Source organism: Mixophyes fleayi, chromosome 11 (genome assembly GCF_038048845.1).
Source record: "Mixophyes fleayi isolate aMixFle1 chromosome 11, aMixFle1.hap1, whole genome shotgun sequence".
Classification (NCBI taxonomy): domain Eukaryota; kingdom Metazoa; phylum Chordata; class Amphibia; order Anura; family Limnodynastidae; genus Mixophyes; species Mixophyes fleayi.
Window position 1 is genome coordinate 56236118 of NC_134412.1, and position 26208 is coordinate 56262325.

Genomic DNA, 26208 nt, shown 5'->3' on the forward strand with positions numbered 1-26208 from the left:
TTTAACTTAATTGGCAGATCAGGCAACCTCCCTATATTAAGCACCTGTGGTCAACACCACGTTGCCTGATCTTGGAGTCTCATTCCCCATGAGTCTCTGAAGGTGTTCCTGTGTTTCCTCGTTTATTCAGCCCAGCTGATTCCTGTGGTTTCCAAACCACTTCTACCTCTGTGGTTTCCAAACCACTTCTACTACTGTGGTTCCCATACCACTTCTACCATCTACTGTATCATCGTGACTGTGAGCTGATTCCTATCCGCTGCCTCCGTGCACTACAGTCTTCTAACCACTTCAACTCTACCATGTATTATTGGGACTGTTAGCTGATGCCTATCCGCTGCCTCCGTGCACTACAGTCTTTCATTCACTTCCACTCACCTGTTCATGATTGTGACTGCCAGCTGATTCCTATCCGCTGCCTCCGTGCACTACAGTCTTCAACCTGCAACTCGTCTGTGTTTCATCATCGTGACTGCTAGCTGATTCCTATCCGCTGCCTCCGTGCACTACAGTCTTCAACCTGCAACTCGTCTGTGTTTCATCATCGTGACTGTTAGCTGATTCCTATCCGCTGCCTCCGTGCACTACAGTCTTCAACCTGCAACCCGTCTGTGTTTCATCGTGACTGTTTGGCTGATTCCTATCCGCTGCCTCTGTGCGCTTCAGTCTTCAGTCCTTGTCAACTCTCCCGTGTTTCCTTGAGTCTGCTGCCACTATTGCTACCCGCTATTCTCCGTGATCAACAGTTCCAGTTCAACTCTGCTCTCCCGTGTCCCATCGTTACTGCACCTGCTGGTTGCTATTGGCTACCTCCGTGTTCCCGCAGAGACCCGCTGCTGCTACTCCTCAGCGCTACTCATCCATCTACTGCCGATCCGCTCTCCACGCTTTCCTGTGTTCCCTGCTGGTCTACCTACCTGTGCGCTGCACCTACTAGACCACCGCTTCACCCATCCAGGGACTTCGCATCCTGCCGGCCTCCTGCCGTTCAGGTATCTCTGTACTCCTGTCTGACTGCCTTCTCCTGAACCACGGTATGCATACTTCTCATTGACTTTGCTGTGTATTGCATACCTTGCTGGACTGTGTTGGTTCTCCTCTGGAGTGTGCTATCCGCTGAGTCTATTGCCATCATTGACTGTGTTATTTCGTGCTGGACTACTTCAAGAGACTTTCTATATTGGCAGTGTTGTTCAGTCATCTATACATTTATATTGTGCATATTACTGTGGATCAAAGTCAAGGTGCCCGTGTATATCTTGTGTTGCAGTCTCTCCCCGTGCACCTCCTCACATATATATTCAGTGGTACAACTTGCTGGTGGCAGACCACTGACCCCTGTTTCCAGTTTCATCTGTTCCAGTATCCTCTCACATAGCAGTGGTACAACTTGCTAACGCAGACCACTGACTCCCCGGATACCTCCACTTGGATTCTATTCCTTCACTCAGACAGCGGTACAACTTGCTATCCGCAGACCGCTGACTCTCATCACCCCCTCGTTTCTGTTGGACATTCCTCCTCACTATAGCAGTGGTACAACTTGCTACCGCAGACCACTGACTACCTTCACGTGTCCTTTGTCCATACAGTTCCTCGTGTATTACTACCTCCATATTGCCAGTGCTGCTAGTCATAGACTTTCCTGAGCATCTCATCATCTGCTATTTCCTGTTCCGTGATCACCCTGCTACCAGAGTACCATATTACCACCTATACTGCTCTGGTAAGCCTATCACCTGGTGATCCCTGGGTAAAGACTCCTAGTGCCCGTGACAAGCATATATACAAATTATTCCTCAGTTACATGAGAATAACAAGGAAAACCACAAGGTGGCCAAATATGGTCTATTATGACACAGCCAGTCAAGCTGATAGTGACCACAAGAAGCCGGCAATAACCTAATCCAACACAAAGTCCAAATGGATAAAGTCTATATATATATATCCTTCGGAGCGGATCCAATAATTGACAGTTTGTCTCCCTCAGCATCCAAAGATAATCCAGTGCTGCAGGTAAGTAAAGTCTGGCATACAAAGTTTGTGGAAACAACTATAAGACTTACCCTCGTCAGGGATGGTGTCTGCGTCCTCTCAAAACTGAGCTGTGTCCGGTCAGTGAATAGTCGCTGTGTGCGGTGGAAGTGTCGCGGATGCGCATGCGATAGAAAAACAAACAGTCCTTCTTCGTGCTGTAAACGGGACGATGGGCTGGTAATAAACGTGTATCAGTAGGCGTGTATCGGTACCCAACGCGTTTTACCTAGAAGGCTTCTTCAGGGATAATCTAAGATCATGAGTTTCTTTAGGATTTTATAAAGGGCGCCCTTCCCAGTGATAGGTCAGCTGACCCTGCTTCCTATAGGTTCACACGGATGTAGACATATTAATCATCCAATGGCACTGGGGGAATGTCTCAATAGGGCGGTAAGCTATATAAATGCTGCTGGTAGGTAATGCAGTTTGATTGATGTCCGTGATAGCCAGTCACATCCAGAAAAATAAAAACGTGTGTAAACCTACGTCAATGCATATGTAACATACGGCACGAGTCCAGGGGATTGAAATTAGTGGCAGGCATTTCTCATAGCCTAAAGGCCACATTTGCACCATATATCCCCCTCACAGCCATATTCGCATCTTATGTCTCCCTCACGGGGAGATAGTCAGGGTTAATAATTGTGCACATATTAGACTCTATCCCGGACATAGGTACAGTCATGAGTGTATATAGAGAAGTACACATGATCCAACAGAATAAGACACAGTAAGACAAGTCCATCCAGTAATCATGGAGTGTGTTACATCGAAATGCTGATAAATGTAATACAGGACTTTAGGTGTACATTACAGATCACAGAAAATGGCCAAGCTCAAAATCAATATTCAAGCCCTGGGGTGCTAGGGATTTAATACTATAGATCCATTCAGATTCTTTCTGAGAGATGATCTTAATGAAATCCCCACCCCTCCATGGCTTAACAATCTTCCTGATTGCCATAAATTTGAGTAAGGATGGATCTTTGGCATGTTGGGTCGAGAAGTGTGCTGAAACACTATGAGTTTCCAGACCCTTCTTGATGTTCCTATGGTGTTCGGAGACCCTAACGCTTAATTTCCTAATCGTCCTCCCAATATATTGTAACCCACAGGGGCAGTCCAGAAGATAGATCACCCCCGTGGTGTCACAAGTAAGTTTACTGTCAATTCTGAATTTTTTTCCAGAGACATTAGACTGGAATGTTACAGTAGGTTTGGTGCTAGAGACTCGAATGGTTCTACATGCTGCACATCGATGACAATGGTAGAAGCCTTTCTCTGTTTCTTTTAGCCAGGTCCCTACGGGGGAAACTTTCTTTGGGGAGATGGTACTACTGACAAGCTGTCTTCTTAAATTATTAGCTTTCATGTATATAAACTTTGGGGCCGTTGGAAGGATTTATTTTAGTGTTGCGTCCCCAAGGAGCACATTCCAGTGTTTTTTTATAATGTGTTCGATCTTCCTGGAATCTGAGCTAAACTTCGTAATGAAGGGCAGGGAAACAGAATCAGGTTCCTTAGTATTGGTAGCAAGGAGATGTTACCTGTTAGTGTCTCTGACAGATTCATACGCTTGTTCCACTAATTGTGGTTGATAATGTCTCTCAAGAAAACGAACCTTGAGAACATTGGCCTGTAGTGCAAATTGTTCTGGTTTTGAGCAGTTTCTCCGGATTCTCGTAAACTGACCTTTTGGAATGTTACGTATCCAATTACTATGATGGTTGCTATTGAAGGGGATGAAGGAATTGGAGTCAACTTCTTTAAAAAAGGCTTTAGTCTCGATCTGTCCATTCTCAATGTAGATTTTGAGATCGAGAAACTGAACTGATTCTCTACTAGTGTGTGCAGTAAATTGTAAATTGAGTGCATTAAAATTTATGTGACCTAAAAATAAATCTAGATCACTTTTAGTGCCGGTCCAGACAAAGAGGATATCATCGATGTATCGGCGCCAAAAGAGGATATAGGGGGCATAGGGATTATTATCCCAGATAGTGGCATTCTCCCAATCGGCCACAAACAGGTTCGCGTAACTGGGCGCGAAGTTCGCGCCCATAGCTGTCCCGCGAACCTGTTTGTAGAAGTTCCCCTCTGACCAAAAATAGTTGTGATGGAGAATGAAGGAAATATCCTCCATAATGAAATTGATTTGTGGTCCTGATAGGCCAGATTCTTTAGTAAGAATGTTCCTAACATGGGTACAACCTGCCTGATGGTCAATCACGGTATAAAGGGAAGTGACGTCGCAGGTGGCTAGGTAGTAACCTTCCTCCCATTTTACATCATTAAGGAATTCCAGCACATGTCCCGTATCCCTAATATAACTTTTTTGTTTAATGACCAAAGGTTGCAGGAAAGAATCGATATAACTTGACAGATGGGTGGTGAGGGACATGATGCCCGAGACGATAGGTCTACCTGGGGGCTTTTCCAAATTCTTGTGTAATTTGGGCAGGTGGTAGATGACGGGGACTCTGGGAAATTCAATGTGTAGATAGTCATATTCAGCTTTATTCAGGATGCCCCTTTGAAAGGCCGGCTTTAGGAGGTTAGATAACTCTTCTTGGTATTTAGCAGTGGGGTCACTAGGTAGTACTTCATAGGTACTAGTGTCTCTGAGTTGTCTATTCAATTCCTCCAGATACATGTCTTTATCTAGGATGGTGATCCCACCACCCTTGTCTGCTGATTTGATAATAAGGTTGGAATTGCTTCTCAGTTCTTTGATAGCGGTCCTCTCTTTCCGAGTTAGATTTAAAGATTTAGAGGAAATTTGAAGGTCCTGAATGTCATTCTCTACCAATTTCTGAAATAAAGTGATAAATGGCCCTTTTAGATAATTCGGGTAAAATTTAGATTTATCTTTTAATGTGGTGTGCTGGAATTCTGTCTCAGCTTCTTTGGAGGTGCTGGAGGGTAAGTTCTTATTGGGTTGGCTGAAGAATTTTTTCAGGGTAAGTTTCCGAATGAATTTATGCAAATTAATATAGGTTTCAAATTTATTCAAAGATTGGTCAGGGGCGAACTTCAGGCCTTTATTGAGGACCCTAATTTGAGGTTCTGTGAGTGTAGTCTTGCTCAGATTGAAGATCCCTCTATTGTTAGCAACTATTTCCTTACTTTTGGTTTTGCTCCTAAGGGCCTTTCCTCCTCGCTTTCCTCTGACGGTTTTCTCCTCTTTTTTGTGTTGGAGGTGTGTATTGATAAGTCTCTGGGATGTTGGCTGTGGCCCAGGGATGGGTGCATGGAGTCTGTAGAGCATGGGTCTTTTTGGTAGGTATCTTTCGATATCAGCCCTAAAAAAATATCAACATTTTCTTCTGCAGTGGAAGTAAGGTCGGAGGGGGGATCTTTATGGAGTTTAGCTTGTTCTAGTTTCTTCAGAAGTACCAGCTGTGAATTGTTGACCTCTTTGTTATAAACCTCTTTCCCCTTTTGGAAACCTTCCCGAACCTTTTTTGAATACTTAGTATTTGTCTTTATAGGTGATTTACAGGGGCTATAAATATTCTTAGGGTTAAGTGGTTTGTAGATTCTTTTGGTCGGACCCCTAACAGGTAAGATCTTAATCAAAGGAGATTTACGAATGGGTGAATGAATTTCTTCTATTATCTGAAGTAGAATGTCTCTTTGTGGGACGGTATGGGCTTGGGAAATTACGTTGCGGGACAGATCGGGGGGACTGAAATGATTCCTGTTCGTAATCCCTAATATCCCGTTGAAACTTCTTTTCTTTCCCTTTGATGATACCTTCCTCAATACCTCTAATTTTATTGAGAGTCAGTGATTCTAAATTCCTATATTCATCGAGATGTTCTATAGGTTTAAGGGTATTTTGGATAAGGCTGATCTCCTCTTCTATCCTCTTTAATGAAGACTCTCTATCTGCTATGATGAGTCTCATGAGGGAGAAAGAGCAGAAATCAAGAGCCTTATTCCATGCATTCATAAACTCATTATTTTCTTGATTAAAGGTGTTTTTTTTTACTATCCTCAAACCTCTAGGGATAATATTTTTTTCTAGATATTTGGAAAGTGTGGTTGCTTCCCACCATTGTTTTAGCTCTTGTATCAGCAAGTGTTCGTACCTTAAAAAATTTTCACAAAAGGTATTCTCACTGATTTTAGGCTCTACAATCTTATCTTTTAGATTTTCACTAGAAAAAATACCTTCTAATCTAGAGGATCTATCCTCTCTAAGAAGGTGTAGCATGTCTTTATATTGATAAGGACAAGGGGTGCAGCAGTGGCCCTGGGACTAAGAGTAAACAGTGAATGAGAGGGGGTGGGCTACCGCGCTCCCTTCCAGTATGGAGGTATGTAATGCTGCCTGGGGGACAAGAGAAGGGTAGTTCCAACCCTACAGGTGACTAGATATAGAATGGAGTGGTCCCCTATGGCGCAATGGCTATTGGTACCAGTACTATAAGTGCTCCTAAATATGCCTGATCCAGTGTGTAATAAGTCAATTAGCAGCATACAGCTAGCATATAAACCCTGGAAACGGCTGACAGATGGTGGCAATGTAGACCAGCTAGCATGTACACCCTGGGAACGGCTAATAGATGGTACAATGTAAATTGTGACAGATGAATAGGTGCACAGTTTTCAATTTATTCCTTGGACATATAAAAAGTAGCAGGTATAAAGCTATAAAAGTACAGCATATATACAAATTATTCCTCAGTTACATGAGAATAACAAGGAAAACCACAAGGTGGCCAAATATGGTCTATATTAGCTTTGCATGGGGCTTGTCTGCCAAATAAAAGTTTTAAAGGGTTTAATATAACTGTGACCAAATTTTTGCCAAACACTTGTCTCAGAGTAGTTCTTGAATAGCGCATGGTGTGGTGCACCGCTTAGACAGTCTGTGCCCCTTACACAAAGGGAGGAGTGACATATGCAAAATACAAGGATAAGAGAACAGATAATGGGAAGGAGAGAACATATCAGTTTCTCAGGCAAAGACTGGAAGAATTGTGCAAGAATCTGCACAGTATTTATGAACGTAGATTAGGTAAATTGGACATCAATAGCAGAAGTCTAATAAACACTGCAACAAATATAGATGAACAAAACCCTCAGGAATAAAAGACAGAATCCTGGAAATTATATGCAACCACACAGAAAACAGTTGCAGATGGAATAACAGATGCAGGTGGCTAAAACTGCAGAAATTTCTTAAAGAAAGTATTTACCACATAATTACACCTAGCAGTTGTTAAAAATTGAAACTTCAAAGTTACCGTAATTATGTTCCAGCAAACAGATCCAGAGGGTAGTAGTAACAAACACAGCCCAGGAAGTGAAGCCATGGCCTGTGTGTCCTGCAGATTAGACCCTAAATCTAATCCGTTCTCCAGCTGTTTCTGAGGTTGGACCCAGCTTGTCCGGTACCACCGCTCTGCCTACTACCCTGCAGCCCTGGTCAGTTGGATAGGCCAGGGGGGATCCATCCACAGCAACCCTGATCTATAGGAAGAGGTCAGGAGTACCAGCCCAGGTACACCAGTAACGGGGTACAGTCGCAGCATTAGTTACCCAGAAGAAACCCGGTTCTGGATGCCGGTGAGGAGTCTAGTGGTGGCAGCATTTGTAAGCCCCTCCTACTGCGGCAAGAGGGTGCATTTGGGATAATGAAAGGAAACGGTGGCAAAGTAAGCCCAGCCAGTTCCCAGCAGCAACAGACAGGGTGGCATAAGCGGTCCATCCTGTCACAGATTTCTGGTGGCAAGCTGCGGGATAACCCCGGGCGGCATTTTGTGAGAAATCAGAAAGGTTACACACAACAGTAGTCAGGTCAGTACAGGCAGGATGCAGTAGCTGAAGGTTAAAAGCACAGGTCACATTAGTCATTTTTCAGTCAGAGCCTGATTCCTAGTAGTAACAGGTTTTTATAGTTCAATAATTGCTAATCGGAACGGGTGTCACACTGCTAATATCCAGGTATGACACCTTGTAGAACATATATGGCAGAGTTCATCCCCCAGCTGTGAAATAAAAGGTTATTAAAAGTCTCCAAGTAGTAACCTACCTATATAAAGGCAGGCTGAGTTGTTGCACAAGTCACAAATTTCCAGGGTGCCTTTTAATATTCTTATATTTTGGATATTTTACAGTAGGGGGCGTGTTATTCCTTATAATAGTAGTATGTTTGGAAATTAAATGAAATGTTTCGGATTTTTTTTTTTACCATTTTATGAAGTTACGGTTTGATTAGCTTTTCAGTCTTATTAATCTTTGATGTTTTCCATTACTCATTCTTTTTCACTTTTACTTTTTCCCCTCTTTCACCTATCTTTCTGTCCTTCTTCTGTCAGCCTGATGACACGCTGGAACCCTTCTTTGACTCTCTTGTGAAGCAAACGCGAGTCCCCAACATCTTCTCTCTGCAGCTATGTGGGACAGGATATCCCATCAAGGAGAGCAACTTGTCTTCCTCAGTGGGGGGGAGCATGGTGAGTAATATCCCAATCTAGAAATCAATCATGACTATTACTAATATTCATGCAAGGGGAGTTTTCAGAGTCACAGCCATGTACACATGGTTAAGTTAGTCTAATATTGACACTAAGGGCTAATAAGTATAATTAAATATGCATGTATGCTGCTCTCTATAGGTGATTGGCTGGATTGACCCATCTCTGTATGTAGGTAATATCTGGTACACACCAATCAGAAAGGAATGGTACTACGAGGTCATCATTGTAAAGATTGAAATCAATGGACAGGATTTGATGATGGACTGTAAAGAGGTGAGTGTTACTGAATTGACAATCTTTGGATATATTGATTAGCAGTATAATTTACATCATACATATACTTTTCTTTAATAGTTGAGCCCTCAAAGAATTTCTTCCTAATTGTTATCTATGTCTTTTATTACCTAGTGTCAATGGGCCTGATTCAGTAAGGAAAGTTAAGCAAAACATTTAGTAATTTTTGTTAGAAATTTTCTGGACAAAACCATGTTGTAATGCAAGGGTTTGCAATTAGTTTGTTATTTTGCACATAAGGAAAATACTGGCTGTTTTTTAATGGAGCACAGAAATAATTGATAGCTTATTTGTACACTAACATTTAAAGTTGATCTAGGACATGCCCTACCCCAACTATAAATCTTCCATCACATTTTGCATTTACCTTGCCCTCCAATGCAACATGGTTTGCCTTACTTGCTTATTTTTGCTTAACTTTCCTTAATGAATCAGGCCCAATATCAGTAATAGCAACAGTTCTTAAACCCAATCCTGGTTGCCATAAACATCTCGGGCCTGATTCATTAAGAAAAGTAAGTAAAAAAAAAATGAGTAGGTTTTCTCCTGGACAAAACCATGTTACAATGCAAGGGGTGCATATTAGTTTATTATTTTGCATAGTTAAATATTGGCTGTTTTTTGTGTATCAGACAAATACTTGATAGCATTATGTTTACACTCAAATTTAGAGTTGATCTAGGACATGATCTACCCTAACTATAAACTTGTCTTTACATTTTAAATTTAGCCCCCCCTTCAATGCAACATGGTTTGCCAAGGTGCAACGTTACTCATTTTTTGGCTTTACTTTCCTTAATGAATCAGTCCCCCATGTTTTATGCATTTCTAAGTACTAGTTGCTTGGTAGAAATAACTAAGCTTGGCATCAACATGATTGGTATTTCATGATCAACACATCAGTAAATAAATCAGGGGAACAAAAAAATCTGTTTTTCACATTCCCATATTTTTCAGCCTAAAAATTAAAGACACTTTTAGGGGCACACGTTGCTTTAAAATGTAAAATGAATGTATTAAATAAATGTCATTAAGTTACAGCAACAGATCATATGTGTTGTGCAACAAAAAATATACATGTATGGTTTGTCAAAAAGATGCGCTTGTTGCAGCTTACAAGTAAATAATTAGTATGTGTTCTATGGTAGAACGAACATCACTTCTTTCACAGAAAAGAACAGCACAGATCAACTGGTATTATCATATCAGGAAGAAACTGTGTTATATGGATTCTGCTCTAAAAGTAGAGTGTTATCAGGGTATAACTCTGGAAAAGCTGAAGCCTGTGCAAACTATTTAACCTGTCCTTAACCAAGTTCTCAATTCAGGGTGCATGAACAAGCATTTGAGGTTTCCATGACTATGTAACTATAAATTAGTTTACTGGTTCCTCAAAGAAATATCTTTGACCTACTAACATGTTTCATCATGTTGTTTTTTTTCCATCTTCTCAGTACAACTATGATAAGAGTATTGTTGACAGTGGAACCACAAACCTACGTCTGCCAAAGCGAGTGTTTGATGAAGCTGTAAAAGCAATTAAAGCTGCTTCCTCGGTGAGTGAAAAGAATCGATATACTAAACAGAACTGGAACAAAATGTGGTTTTCTATGAGGTGTCATTTGTATTTGCATATGTACATATTATATATCACTAAATAAAATGTGTATTATTTCAAACATTATGGGGTCATGGCTTTTCCTCCCTTCTTGCATTGAAGGACTTTCTTCAGCAGAGACCACTATTTCCTCTGCACAACATCTCCATTTTTCAAACCCGACGGACAACTCTCAGACCACACTAAGGAATTGTAGGCTAGCTATCAGTCTGTATGAAAATGGTACCAGATGAGGGGAACACAATAGCTATGATGCCAGAGATGAGAAGCGATGGATGTTGCCTATAGCAACCAATCAGATTCTAGCTATCATTTTGTAGAATTTACTAAATAAATGATAGCTAGAATCTGATTGGTTTTTCAAACCCACCGGAAAACTCTCCGTTTGATACATTTACCCCCTTGTATACACCTTGTGTAGTTGTTGGTGTGATTCTGCATACATTTAATGGCCAGATTGTCTGCACTTCTGTTACTAAACTTTATTAAAGCACATATAGTGTCAGTGGACCCCTTTTCTCTACTAAAACAATAACTTCTTATACCTCAGCTTACAAAAGGGGAGTCCTTCCAAGGTAGACTCTCTCCCATTGCTTGCTTATCCAAGACCACCGCTATTTCAGTGCCATGATCGGGGAAGCTGCATATAGCTGTAAGGCGCTGCTTGTGGTTACGTTCCTGGGTGATTGATGCAGAATGTAAGAGACTATTAGAGTTTTTTCCGTTTGATTATACAACTCTTTGTGGATTTGAGCTGGAATGAATCATTAATGTGGCCATGTGAGGTAAGAGCTCTTTTCTTACCATCAGTACCATGAAATCTAAACAAGGTTTCATTCTTTTCATATCTTGAGAAAAACGAGAAGAACTTCCTCCAGAGGACTGCCCACTTCCTCTCTGGAAGGTTTTCAAAGAGGTAGGGGGTTTACCTGGGGCAGTACTTCCCAGCCGGCAGATAAACAGATGGTATGACGAGGCGGAATACCAACAACTAGTGGTGGTTGCCTGTGCCCTGCAGTTTCAAGAACGATGGTTGGCCTTAAATTCGGATGCCTGAGCGCGGGAAGTGGTAACAAGGGGCTATGTCATAGACTTTGTAATTTTTTTTCCCACCGCAGGTTTTCACCACAAGACTACCTACCTGCAAGCACAAGAGATTAGCTCACAGGGAAGCAATTTGGAAACTTTTGTCTTCTGGAGTAATGTTTCCTGTTCCAACCCAAGAAAAAGGTTTTCCGCCAATCTTTTTCTGGTAGCAAAGTCCGATAGGTCATTTTGACCGTATTAGAATCGCAGGTCCCTCAACAAACAGGATTGGTTGTTACGGTCTGTATTTACAGGCATTAAAAAGGGGGAATATCTTGCATCTCTGGACATAAAATATGCTTACCTCCATGTCCCCATATGGGAGAGGCATCAATGTCTGCTCCGATTTGCAATAGACAATGTGCGCTATCATTTTCAGGCTTAACCCTTTGGTCTAGGTACTGCCACAGGGGTCTTCCCCAAAATTGAGGCCATCATGGCGGGTCTCTTGCATTTCCATTTGGTGACAATCGTTCCATAATTGAATGATCTGTTGCTGAAGTTGGATTCAGAATCTGCCTTCCGGCACAATATCCAGCTGACTTTCCAAATTCTAATGAGTCACAGCTGGATTGTCAATTTCCCCAAGTCATCGCTGATTCCAGCCCAGCAGATGTGTTTTCTCAGGTTGACCATTGACACAGTGTTTCAGAGAGTGTTCTTTACAAAGGATAGGACACTTCCCATTCAGAAAAAGACTGGATCGTTACAGAGCCAGAAGGGTAGTGTCTCTCGTCAGGTATATTAAACTGCTGGAGATCATGGTGTCTCCGTTTGAAATGGTGTCTTTTGCACAGTTCCAATCCAGACTGCTTTGGCAGGAACTTCTCAGTAAATGGTCCAAGTCCACCTTACAGCTGAACAAGCAGATCATCACTTTGTCCACGGCCACGTCAGTATGTCCGGGTGGGGCGCTGTCACGGGTCATCACCATTTTCAGGGACTCTGGTCTCACAAGAGTCATTATTGCCCATCTATGTCCTGGAATTGAGATCAATCTGCAGGGTATTCTTAAAGGCTCAGGGAGATCTAGCTGGAAGGGCCTTGAAGGTCCAGTCAGACAATGCAACGGCAGTACCTGAACCATCAGTGGGGTACACACAGTGCCATGGCCATGAGAGAGACAGTGTGTATTATATTTTGGGACAGAACATCATGTTCCGGTAATATTGGCCACATTTATTCTGGGGGTGGAGAACTGAGAGGCCAACTGCCTCAGCCAAAACAGTATCCACCCAGGACCATGGTACTTTCACACAGAGGTGTTTGCACAGCTAGTGCAATGCTTGGGTAAGCCAGATGTAGACCTCTTGGTATCTCATCTGAGCTTCAAGGTTCATTGGTTCTTCACAAAGATCAGGTAACCCAGGGTGTGGCACACGGATACCATCCTGTGGGACTTCCGTCTGGTGTACCTGTTCCCTCCGATCCCCGTGTTCTTTCAGGAGGTAAAAAAAGCTCAAAAGTGAAGGGATGGCTACCATTCTGGTGGCTCCAGTTTGACCATGCAAGGTCAATCTGGAGCCACTGGTTTTAAGTCATCTGGCTTTGATGGCGTGGTTGCTAAGACAGTGATCCTTTGGGTTAGGGGTCTTTCGCACAGTGTGGTATAGACTCTGATATGAGCTAGATAGCCTTCAGTGAATTATTACCAGGTATGGAAGGTTGACATTAAGTGGTGTGAAGGCCATGGGTTTCACAAATCTCGGTTCAAGCTTTCATGCCTGAAGTCCTTCTTACAGGATGGTTAAGACAAGGGCATCAGGCTTTCCTCTTTAAAGGTACATGTACAAATTTGCTCTCTTCATCTTCTTTCAGTGGAAGTTAGCGTCAATGTGCAGACTGTCCTGCATGGGGTTATTCCTGTACAGCCTCTCTTTGTACATCCCTTAGAACTATGGAATCTAGACTTAGTGCTCAGGGCCCTTATCAAGGCTTACTTGAGCTCTTGGATTCGGTAGATCTGCGTTCTGTCACCTGGAAGTAGTATATTTATTGGCCGTTTTTTTGGCTAGGCCGAGTGTCTGAGTTGGGGGCACTTCCTACAGCCCACCTTTTCAGTTTTTTCACTCCAAAATCTGATGACTCGTTGCCTCTTCTGGTTGCGGTCTGAGCACTCAAATGTCATGTAGACTGTACAGTTTCAGTTCGTAAGACCAATGGTCTGTTCATTTTGTATGATGCACGCAAGTACGGATAGCCAGTGGCTAAGCAAATTATTGCCCAGTGGATTGCGTCCACTATTTGATTGGCTTACATTGTGGGGTCTAGTTTTGGTGCCCTTGGTTTAAAAGCTTATTCAACCAGAGCGGTTTCTGCTTCCTGGGCAGCATCTCATGATGCTTCTGCCGAGCAGTTGTTCTGGGCTGCTTATTGTTCTTCTCTCCACAGCTTCTGCAAATTTCCAAACTTTTAGGGTTTTGCATACCAGGATGCAAGTTTTGGTTGTTAAGTCTTACACACCTCTGTTTCAGAGTGATCCCTCCCTTGAGGGCAGATTTGTATTGTCCTCATTGTCACAGTGCCCTCCAATGACAGGAAAGAGAAAGCAGGATTATTTACTTACTGTAATATCCATTTCTCTAAGTCCATTGGGGGATACTGTGCTCCCTTCCCTCGCTCTTGCTGCACTGTTTTTTTGTTGTACGTGTTATAAGTATTCTGTTAAGCCTAATTAGGCCCTCTCTTCTAGGCTTTATTATAAAACTGAGGATAGCTCCAGATGAGGGGGCATAGTTGGTGGAGGACCTATCCCCAACACTTTCAGATTTAAAGTGTCCTGGCTCCATTTCCACCTACTATACCCCATTGTCTCAGTGTCCCCCAATGGACTTAGAAAAATGGATTTTACAGTAAGTAAAAAATCCTGTTTTGTTCAGGGTCAATTTTATTTTCACCACAGACGATCTGCAACAGAAACTGGTGTTAGTGTTGTTGTTGGGAGTAGAATGCAGTTAAGCCATATCTCAATTGATTAAATTTTTTTCCAGGTACTGCAGTCAAATATGACAAAATACTCTCTACCTGTACAAAGCCAACAGCTCCAGCCATAATATGTATTTCTATTGCACATCCATAAATATGTCTGTTCAGTTCATAATTAATTGCAATCGTTAAAAAAAATCCTCTTTATGGCATCTCAGAATGTTGTTTGTTCTATATTCTCACATTCCACAGACGGAGAAATTTCCCGATGGGTTCTGGTTGGGGGAACAGCTTGTTTGCTGGCAGGAGGGAACCACACCATGGAATATCTTCCCTGTTATATCTCTCTACCTGATGGGCGAGGCTACAAACGAATCTTTTCGCATCACCATTTTACCACAGGTTACTACTTAGTTCTTATATAAAGCTCTAGATGTAGTATGTTCCATACTAAGTGTATTGGAACCAGGTCCGATTTACCCCATGTGCCTGTAGCTACACAGACTTTGGTGCCACCTCAACTTTTATGTAGAACAGTCCACAGATTTTCCCGTACTTATTGTGTCCCTGGTTCATCTCCTCTTCAGTTACATCCTGTTCTTTAGGTATATATATTTTGCAGATAAAAAGCTGCATATCAGCCTCTGCTGCCTAATGCAAAATACCGGCCTGGTTTTGTTATATCTATATATAGATACAATTTATATGTTATATCTTTAATCTGGGGTTTTTTCTTTTCTTTGATTCTTCCCTGTTTTTAAATGTTCCACTTCTCCTTCCTACATCCATATAGTGATACTTCCCTGGCATGACTGAACCCCAGCATATATAAATCTCTCTTCTTTTCTCTTTCCTGCAGCAATATCTGCGTCCTGTGGAGGACATAGCTACCTCTCAGGATGATTGTTATAAATTTGCCGTGTCCCAGTCTTCCACTGGCACAGTTATGGGTGCTGTCATCATGGAGGGCTTCTATGTTGTGTTTGATCGTGCTCGTAAACGTATTGGATTTGCAGTCAGCACATGTCATGGTGAGAACTTATACATACTTTTTGAGGCCTGTCACAATAATTATATTTGTATTGGCAACCAGGACAGCCTTGCTTAGCCAATAAAAGCCAGGATTACTTCTCTTTGGTTGTTAAATGTGCAGTGCAACAGCAATTTTAAGGTGAAATTGAATAGGGTTAGAGCACTTTGGGCTAAATTTACTAAGCTGCGGGTTTGAAAAAGTGGGGATGTTGCCTATAGCAACCAATCAGATTCTAGCTTTCATTTATTTAGTACTTTCTACAAAATGACAGCTAGAATCTGATTGGTTGCTATAGGCAACATCCCCACTTTTTCAAACTCGCAGCTTAGTAAATCTAGCCCTTTGTATTCTTTCTTTATTGTCTGTTATGTCTTCATTCTTGAAGTGGGAGGGTACAGAACGACCTGTAGCCAATCACAGCATTGGAATTCTGAAAGCAGCAAAGGCTATTTTAGAAGATGAGTGTGCTGATCTTAAGGGAGGCAAACTAAGGTGTAATAGTAATATAAACTTTAGAAAAAGAAGACCTCTATGGGGTCACTAGCATGAAGTAAATTATTAAGCAATGTCAAGATGGGGTTACTGGTCTTATTTAATGGGATTCAACTGAAGCCTGTCCGGCTTCCCTCTCGGGTGAAAACAATGTGCACATCTGCGTAGCACTTTCTCCACTTGTTGGCAGCATTAGGCTGCCAGTGCAAGGAAAAAAGTATTCGTTGAGGACGAAGGGGTCTATGCCAGCCTCCCAGTGCAGCCCTGGTCTAGTAAATTGCAGAGGTACTTCATTATGTGCTGCTTCGATTTTCAGCGATACATATTGATGGCTACAGCACTGGGGTCATAAATTGACCTGATAACTTCAGCTGAAAATCTTCACATTTAATGGGCTTCTGGCATGGTGATCAGATCTATTACGACATTTACTAGACAATTGTGTACCGCACTGGGTAAGCCCACTAACCTAGTGATATATTATTTTGTCAAGATCTATTACGACATTTGTTCTTAAAGGGTTAAAGTTTGATATTTTGTGAAATTATCCCTTGAGTGCTTAGAACTGATCCTGTAAGTAGCAGTTTACATCTAGAGCTGGAAGCCATATATATTTTATTCAGGCAAAACCATGCAGATGGGGAGGGGTGCTGGACAACAGTGTAGAAGTATTCAGTGTACAAAACTACTAATCTTGGATTTATTCATTCACATTGACCTAGGACAGTACAAACTCTTAATATAAGTTTGAATTGATCACCTGAAGTTACTTCAAATTTGTGAACAGTAAGTTACTGGGGACAACTATCAGTAACTTTATAATAAGCAGCATGTATCATAACTCAATTGATCTTTTATTATGTTACTAGTAAAATTATTTCATATAGTTGTGGTTTCATTTCTTACAGTTCATGACTATTCCCGCAAGGCATCTGTTGATGGTCCATTTTATGCCTCTGACCTGGAAGACTGTGGCTATAACACTCCCCAGCTGGATGAATCTGCACTGATGACCACCGCTTATGTAATGGCTGGTGTGTGTGCTCTCTTCATGCTCCCCCTCTGCCTAATGCTATTCCAGTGGCGTTGCTCCCGCTGCCTAAGAAGGTCGCAAGATGATTTTGCTGATGACATTTCCTTGCTGAAATAAGCAACCATCACCTCTGTTACCATCCTGAGGTGGCTGCACGCAAGTGGAGACAAGAGCACTTGACCTGTGCAGGGGGTCCGGATATAGACTGGACCTCGCTCCTGTTCCAACACTGACTGCCAGATAAGCAAGGGTACATCAATCAAGTGGTCTACAAAACAATGGACTATTTTTCAGCTTTACAGTACAGCTTTTCACATATCTCACTTGTGATTCAACAAAAACGCATCTTTATATGTACCAATGCTAACAGAAACTAGGACAGAGGGTGTGTTTATTAACACTAAGCCATACAGAAGATTAACAGAAATTGCATTCCCAGTGGTTCACGCTTAATATGACCGCTTCTGGGCCTTGGTTTGCTTGTGACTGTCTAAGTGAACATTATGTGAAATATACTGGAAAATGGTTGAATGAGACAGGTGCAAAAGGAGTGACGGCCATAGATTCTGAGTATGTAGCAGCCCTGGGGTTCAATATGTAATCCTTCATTTACCGGTGTGGTGGTAGCTCAGTACACTCACATGGATAAAGCAGGCCAGTGCCTGTCTGAAGTGAAAATATCTCTTTCCAGACCACAAGGGCTACAATGCATTAAGGACCAAACCTTTAATATAAGAAAGGAAACATTAACAAAATAATACAATAAAAAATGAATAGGGTTTTTACACCTTTAGATACACAATACTGTATTCCTTCAAACATTTGCAAAACTCTTCTTGTTGGCATATATATATGCTACATATAAATATATAAGCTGTCAAGAAACTCTACAGTGAGTGGGGTGGGGTTCAGACCTAGGGGGTAAATGTATCAAGCTGAGAGTTTTCCGGCAAGTTTGAAAAGGGGAGATGTTGCCTATAGCAACCTATCAGATTCTAGCCATCATTTTGTAGAATGTACTAAATAAATGATAGCTAGAATCTGATTGGTTTTTCAAACCCGCTGGAAAACTCTCAGCTTGATACATTTACCCCCTAGACTGTTCCAAACACTGCAATGGATAGGTGTGTAAATAGCAGTTTTACTATTCTGTGGTAGCATTTTTTTGGTAATTATTTCATGAAAATCAGGAAAAATAAAACACCAACAAGAGAAAAGTGCTATTATTTTAAGCATATAAACCAAATGTGTTCCCTTTCAAAAATATAGTTCACATATATCATATATTGGATTATAATTATACCAATTATTGGCTAGGAATATATGTTATTTAAAGTTATATGAACCCTTTTCTTTTTTTAGTAAACTAAGAGGTCTGTTTACATATATAAAAAAAAATATTAAAACACACTTGCAAATCATTGTAGGACATAAATGCGTGCTTTTAATTCTCACAGGAGTCTGATTAGGAATTCTAGTTTTACCACCAAGGTTCTCAAAGTCAGCCCTCGGGTCTGACTGTCACATAAAATGTCTTCAAATGATAGATGTGACTTGAGAAAAAGCTCTTTAAGCTCACATACTGTGCTCAGATACCTACCTATCTGTCGTCTACGCTCAGTGGAGACAGCTATTTTGTGGCTTAAATCCATTAGTCAAGAGGATGTGGCCTATCCATTCACTTGGACCTAGCGATAACACTAAGCCACTCTGAATTGAATATGGAGGTAACACTAGTTCCTCCTAAATAGATAGACTGTCTCCATGACTATTGGTCCACCTCAAAAAATGTATGCCTCCTCTGTGTGTAGGAGAAAGGTGCATTAAAATGTATACAGCAAAATAAGATTTGATTACAGTTAATGTTTTGTCATGGTCGCAAGAATGTCTAGCACCATAAAGAACTTTATCCCATAGAAGTTCTACGCAAATAGCAGCTTAATAAACCAGGCATCTAAACCAAATAATACTCCAAAGTATGCATTATGCATTTAAGCATTTCTATGCATTTAATTAATATTCATGTTTACAACATATTCAGAAATACATCTTTTGATGCCAATATTTCTGTATGAAAACATGCTGTTACTTCTCCTAATATGCCTGTAGTCTTATCCATAGACAAGGCATTAATTACAAAAAAAAGTATTTATCGTAAAACATCATATCCACGACCAGCACAACAAATGTTTGAAAATAAGTTGTCACATGTGAAATTTAAATGGTAAAAAATGATAAATGTTTTTTTATGGTGACATCAAAAAAATGTATTATTAGATTCAGAAAATTTTCATTAACATTTGTCATTCACTTTAGCCCCACCAACTGCTCTGATCACTAATTTATTTATTTTTTTGTTTGTATAGAGGAAACTTTGTTTGGAAAGTTCGTTTTAAAGTAAATGATCACACTGAGGATATTGTTTTTCTTTACCTGTAACTCAGTTCTCATAAAATGTCCCCCACAGAGATCAGATATTATTCTGATAATGAATATGCTTTGCTAGGAAGGACAATTTACTTATTGGTCCAAATCAACAAGCAACAAAATGATTTTCTGAGTAAACTGAGCATTTTCTGACAAGTTAATACAGGACAGTGACCTCAACAACGTATGAAGATATTTGGGGCGCTAGTTTGATGTTAAATCATCTATACTAATCAGTTGATCTTATTTGAAGTGATAAAGAACTCATATTTAGAATCATTGTTCTACAGGTCCTTAAGCCCTGGTAACTACAATATGGCTTAGTGGTTAGAAAATAATAGAATTTGGAGCTGGAGTTGACTTATTCAATGTTTCATTATGGCTACTTTTTTACGGCATTTTTATTTCAAATTCAAAGCTTGACAATAATGCAACAATCATCCTGGAAAGGAATGCAGATGAACTCCACCTGTAAACAGTTCTCTTACGCTGTATGTCATGTCTCTGTTTCCACCACAAAATGGCCTTACAGAAATATACTTCAGTTAATGCTTTTCTTATGGTTCAATCTGTATATTTTTCAGTTGGATGTTCAATCAGTTTTCTGGATATTGTAAATAATGTGTGTGTCTTATAAAAAATAGCTAATCTCATATCGATGCAGTTGTCAGGGACCATTTTTTGAATCTTTAATAGGTTTTTATTTTGAAACTTTTTTAAGCTAACAATACACACAGAAACCCATTAATACTACATTCATACCACCCAGTGCCCAAGTCAAATTAGAGCATTAGGGAATGCTATTATAACTAACATCAGACCATATGGGAACCTCAGTGGCTCATAAATATGTCAGAATTAGGAAACACACAGTCACTGTATTGAAATAAAATTTTAAAAAGGATGATTTGGGTGATGTCTTCTCACATATGATAGTTTATACTGTGGGAGATATGCGTTTCATCAGCAGGCCAGGATCTTTTCAAACACAATTTCCCTCTTGGGATATAAAAAACAGAAAAATTACCTACTTTTCTACCTTAGTGGGAATAATATCTTCTACCACATCTTATGTAAGTAATGGATTAGGGAGTAAATTTACTAAGCGGTGGTTCAGATGGATAGCCAATTCTCTGCGCTTTGCCCTCAATTTTTAAAATGCCAATTTCATTAAAGACAAAGCCTGTCGCAGTGGCGCACGCAGGGGGGGTTTCTGGGTCTCCAGAAACCCCTCCCCTCCGCTAAAGAAGTGCCCTTGTACTATCCAGCTGTATTGTATACAGCACCGCCACGGACGCTTCTTTGACAGCGCCGCGGCTGCTGGATAGTACAGAACTGCCGAAACGGAGCTGCTGCATATGCAGCTTTTGCTTTTTTATCTTCTTTCTTTTTTTTAGAGGGGGGGGGGGAACCCCCCTTAAAAATCCTGCGTGCGCCCCTGTGTCAGGCATATGTTGCAATTTGAAAGTTCATTTTCTGTAAGTGAGCAGAGATGATATAAAATCACAGTTCACAGAGTTATCCTGTGACCCTTATTTATTATATTTTTGCTATATTTAATGATTCACATCAGTCCTTGCCCCATTGCACCTTTAAGACTAAATACTCTACAATAAGAACACACACTAGGGGGTAAATGTATGAAGGTCCTATTTTTTTCAGCGTGTTAAAATCGCGGCAAATTTTAGTCCAAAATTTCTCAAATGTATTAAGCTGTGATTTTTATCTTGATCTTCAAAATTGCTGGTCATCTGTGGCACTTTGCTGCGATGTAAAGCACTCCCGTGTTTAGCTAACTCTCCCGTGTTGTCCTTATCTAGCTGCGAGATTAGTAAAATACATCACTGTTACACTGCCCATGTCTATACAGCCGGAGGTCCCGGGAGCTGTCAAAACTGCTAAAAATAGATCAAAGTTAAAAAAAAAAAAACGGTTTCCCCCTCTATTCACCATTAACCCTAGTGCTGCCAGTCTAATGGTGGTTACGTGAAAATCCGGGAAAAAATTTGCGTGGGGTCCCCCTGATTTTCCCATAACCAGCACTAGGCAAACCAGCCAGGGTTGGTGGCACTATAGCAGGGGAACACGCGGCAGGGGTCCCCCTGCCATAATGACAACCAACTCAAGGCTGTTCAGCACTGGGCTGGATTCCCTATGGAGTGGGTCCTCCCTCTAGGGAGGGTGTAGGGTAATAAACGGCGATATAAGTGTAGAAAAATAAACAGACGCCATTTTGTTTTGTGGAACTTAAGTCCCAGCCAGGGTGCCATAAACAGTGTGGGCATGCTGCTACTTGTATAACTACAAGCACCAGCATACCCATGACAGCCAGGGAATGCTGGCACTTGGAGAACCACAAGTGCCAACATGACCTGACACCCACGGCTGGCTGGGACCTGTAGTTCCACAAAAGAAAATGTTAAATAAACCACCACACCCTGTTTACAACCTGTTTTTTTTTTACTTTATTTTTATCAGTTCTGACAGCTGCCGGACCTCCGGCTCTATAGACAGGCAGTGATGTGTTTACTGAACATGCTGCTAGAACGCAGCGTGTTGTATCTGGCGTGTTTTAAAGCAAACTCGAGCGTTTGCTAAATCGCAGCTTCACACATTTGAGACTTGTTAGAGTGGTAAACAGTCAGGAGTTTGATCTCTATCGATTTTGGAAATAGCGATTTTGACAGAAACACAAATCTGGCGATTTTACATGAAATCTCTGCTTCATACATCTGTGAGTTGCACCTCTCCCAAGAAAATCGCTGGATTTGCAAAATCGAAACTTGATACATTTCGTATGTTTTTGGAATATGGGAGGAAACCATGGTCGGAATTTGGCATAACCACCAAATGTGTAAGAAGATGCCGGGTGGTGAACCTCTCCAGCATCAATTGGAAGCGTCAAAAATAATTTTGTATAATCTGGTTGGAACATAGTACCAGTGGTGCAACAATTGGTATGTATTGTTTTAATCTCTACGCAGACAGAGTTGGTAGATGTGCGCTCCCAGATTTTGGCCCAGACCTTACTATCCACCTATTTCAGATTCCTATGCATGTTCATGAGGGTCTCCAGTTCGACGCACAGTGTGAACTGGACCTTTGGTGGAGGCCTGTGTACTGCAGAAAGATTCGAAAGTAGTGAGAGGTCTTATCATTCAGGCAAGTCTTTGGATGGATGGAAATTTCTGTAGGAATTTATAAACAAATGTTTAAGTGAGATATTCAGTGAGGCTTGGAGGGCTGCAAATTGGGGAAATGAGGTTGAACGAGTTAGCTTGTTAACAAATCTGACACCACCTGTCAGCCATGGAGCAAAGAATGAGGAGTAAAGGCCTCAGTGAAGGCAGAATCACCCAAAAATGGGAATTTGGGGGGAAGGTTCTGGAGCAAGAGCATAAATCTTGCTGGCACAATTCCATACCGACAAAGACAGTGCCATCACTCGGTGAATTTTTGCTAATTTGGGTCATCGGGTATGGATTAACCATAGGAGAGAGGAAAGTTAGGGTAGATTCATAGCATCTGCATGTATGGAGACCCATGATATTAAAGGAGAAACCATGTTCCATTGGACAAACTGGGCAAGTTGTGTCTCCTGATATTACCTTTTGGAATTTTGGACACCTGGGGGAAAATGTATCAGGCTGAGAGTTTTCCGGCAGGTTTGAAAAGTGGAGATGTTGCCTATAGCAACCAATCAGATTCTCAGCTTTCATTTTGTAGAATGCACTAAATAAATGATAACTAGAATCTGATTGTTTTTTCAAACCCCACGAAAAACTCTGAGCTTGATACATTTACCCCCTAAACTTTGTAAGCAGATTCTAGGGTGTTTTTATTTTGACTCCTATAAATGTGGATGTTTTATGTTGTATGGATGTAAACATATTGGGGGGGACTCATATGGGAGTGGGCTTGAGAAAAGGTATGAGTCTGAGGAAGATATCCATTTTGAAGACGTTGATGCATCCAACCCAAGAGATATATTGTGAGTTCTTAATGTTGGATCAAAGCAGAGCTAGTTCTTCTGATGGCCCTTAAGGTGTACACATATATGATACACATATAAAGTTCTACAAATAGATGATACAGTTCATGGGTTTCCTTACATTGTTATTAAAAGTTCCAAATGGTGTAAGGCTTGTCCCCCGTTGTATAGGCTTTTAAAAGGATATCAATGATGTCTCATTGAATTGAAACACATGCAGTTTGCACTATGTTTCTATTTATTTATTTTTTATGTATATCATTTTGATGAATGGAGGTGGGTCTAACATACAACGGGGGACAAGCCTTACACCACTTGGAACTTTTATTTACAATCTACGGAAACCCATGAACTGTATCATCTATTTGTAGAACTTTATATGTGTATTATATATGAGAATACCTTAAGCGCCATCTTCTCCTATATTTGTATATTTTGTGCATGCTTTTCTCAGCATCTGAATGGAAATTGAGATACCAAGGCAGATTTAATTTGAGGTGTGAGGCGAGTCCAGCACCTGTGTTTTGGATATTAATTTTCTACCCAGAGAGATAACTAAGTATAATTTTCTACCAGAAGGTCCGGGAGAGAGCTGAGTGACTGTGAGGAGAATATTGTTGGTCTATTAGGCAATTTTATGCTCTAATTTACATGACTTAATGCAGAAGATCTTGTTATTGGAATGAATGCTTAATGTTAGGGGTTCAATAACCGAAGCAAAGATGAGGGGAAAGAGGGGGCAGCCGTGTCTCATGTCGTTACTGATGTCAAATTGGTCAGAGGCAATACCATTTGTTAGTACCATAACTGAGGGGGAAATTTACCCATAATATCTGTGTGGAAGAGTCTCTGAAACCTGTATTGCCAGGAAATCTGCTTAATTTCCTTCTTGGCATCCAAAGGGAATACAAAGGTTCTTACGTTTATTTATAGAATAGATTAGATCAATTGTTCATCTAATGTTGTCCAAGGCTTGTTGGCCTGGGATAAATCCGACTTGATCAGGGTAAATTGGAGATGGCAGAAGGATGTTTAATTGATTGTCTAGAATTTTTGCAAAAAAATTTAAATCTACATTTAGAAAGGAGGCAAGCCAATAATTAGTCCAATAGGTGGAATCTCTCCCAAGTTTGGGGATGATAGCATTGTTAGCGCGGATTGTTGCCGGGTCAGAGGCTGCTAGACAGATTGGTGAGTTTAGGTTCAAGGAGTTCAGATCATTTCTTGTAGCAGTGTGGGGTGGGACCATCAGGACCAGTAGCAGAAGATACTTTTAATGATTTGACTGCCTACTGGGTCTCTTAAAGCGAGATATCTTCATTTAAAAACAGTCTGCTCTTACAGTTTAATTAATCATCAGTCAGCTCTACCTGGGCTTCATTGAAAGATGTGAAGGAGACCAGGGGGTAAATGTATCAAGGTGCGATTTTGCAAAATCAGCGATTTTTCTCGGGAGAGTTGAAACTCGCAGATGTATGAAGCTGAGATTTCATGCAAAATCGCTATTTCCAAAATCGATAGAGATCAAACTCCCCACTGCAGCTATACAAGTCTCAAATGTATGAAGCTGCGATTAAGCAAACTCAGGAGAGTTAGCTCTCAAACATGCCAGATATAACACACTGCTTGCTAGCAGCGTGTTGTATAACACATCACTGTTACACTGTTCTGCAGTACTTCCGCAGGTCCCAGTTGCACTGACACTTGTACAGTGTCAGTGCAACTTGTTTGCTGTGCTGCTGACTCCTGTGTTGCTCCCTGTGTGTTCCTGCTGTCTGATCTCCTGTGTACCAAACGTTGCCTCTCTGACCAAGAGTTCTCTGACCTCCCAGGTACCGAACTTGCGTCGGACGATCCTCTTCCTGATCCGTGTACTAGTCCTGCTTGTTCCTGTTTACGCTGCACCTCAATGGTACTTCTCTCTTATATTTTCCCTGTTGTTACATCCCAAGGTAGTCCAGGGGGCCGCAACATGTGAGATCTCGTCAGCAAAGCCCATCCTGCCTTGCGGAAGTTCGTGGTGAAAACCGGGGAAATCGTTAGACTCCGTGCCCCTGGTCTGCCAGTGTCAATTGGGATTGACCCAGGGTTCTAATTAGATTGTAACATCTTTAAACGTCTTAAAGCTCACATAGTACTCTTAAAGGAAACCCATTTCACACACACACACATACACACCCCAACCTAGCTGACAAACACTTCCCACAAATTTACTACTCAACCTCAGATTGCAAGACGAAAGACACAGCCATCTTGCTTTACAACATAGTCCCGTTCACCCTAGAAACCACTGTTTCCGACGATCTGGGGAGATTTGTTTTTGTGGTTGGAACAATCAAAGCATCTCACACTGGTATTAGTCTTTGCCTTCTTCACTAGTTTCTTCCTAAAACTTTCCAAAGTTGCCAAAAGGTAAAATCATTGTTGGTGGTGATTGTGATGCAGTCCTAGACCCCACCCTGGATCGCTCACCTTCCTCAACGCCAAATTACAGTGTGCAAAATTATTCACGCAGACTCACCTCCGCTTTGAAACAACACAACCTATATCTATACTTGTCCTTTACTCCTCGGCCTGGACCTTCTCCCATTACTCCACTCTTCACCAGCTCTATTCGAGATTTGATATTAGCTAGTTGACAGGTCGCCCACACAGCTACTCTGCTTTGCGGACACCATACCTATCTCCTGGTCAGACCACTCTGCAGTATCACTGGAGATGGACCTCCAGACCCCTAGCCCACCATGTTTCAACTGGAGACTGCCAGATCATGTTTTTCTT

The 26208-nt window shown here is 41.3% G+C and overlaps 1 protein-coding gene across 1 annotated transcript in view; it reads left to right on the top strand.

Annotated features, from left to right (window-relative positions):
- BACE1 (beta-secretase 1) overlaps positions 1-20095 on the top strand; it is a 36428-nt gene extending 16333 nt beyond the window's left edge. The window contains exons 4-9 of the mRNA XM_075190038.1: positions 8367-8504; positions 8667-8801; positions 10277-10378; positions 14704-14853; positions 15311-15482; positions 16885-20095. Coding sequence (XP_075046139.1) covers positions 8367-8504; positions 8667-8801; positions 10277-10378; positions 14704-14853; positions 15311-15482; positions 16885-17126 — 939 coding nt within the window. The 3' untranslated portion in view covers positions 17127-20095. The remainder of the gene's footprint in view (positions 1-8366; positions 8505-8666; positions 8802-10276; positions 10379-14703; positions 14854-15310; positions 15483-16884) is intronic.
- Positions 20096-26208: the final 6113 nt, after the last annotated feature.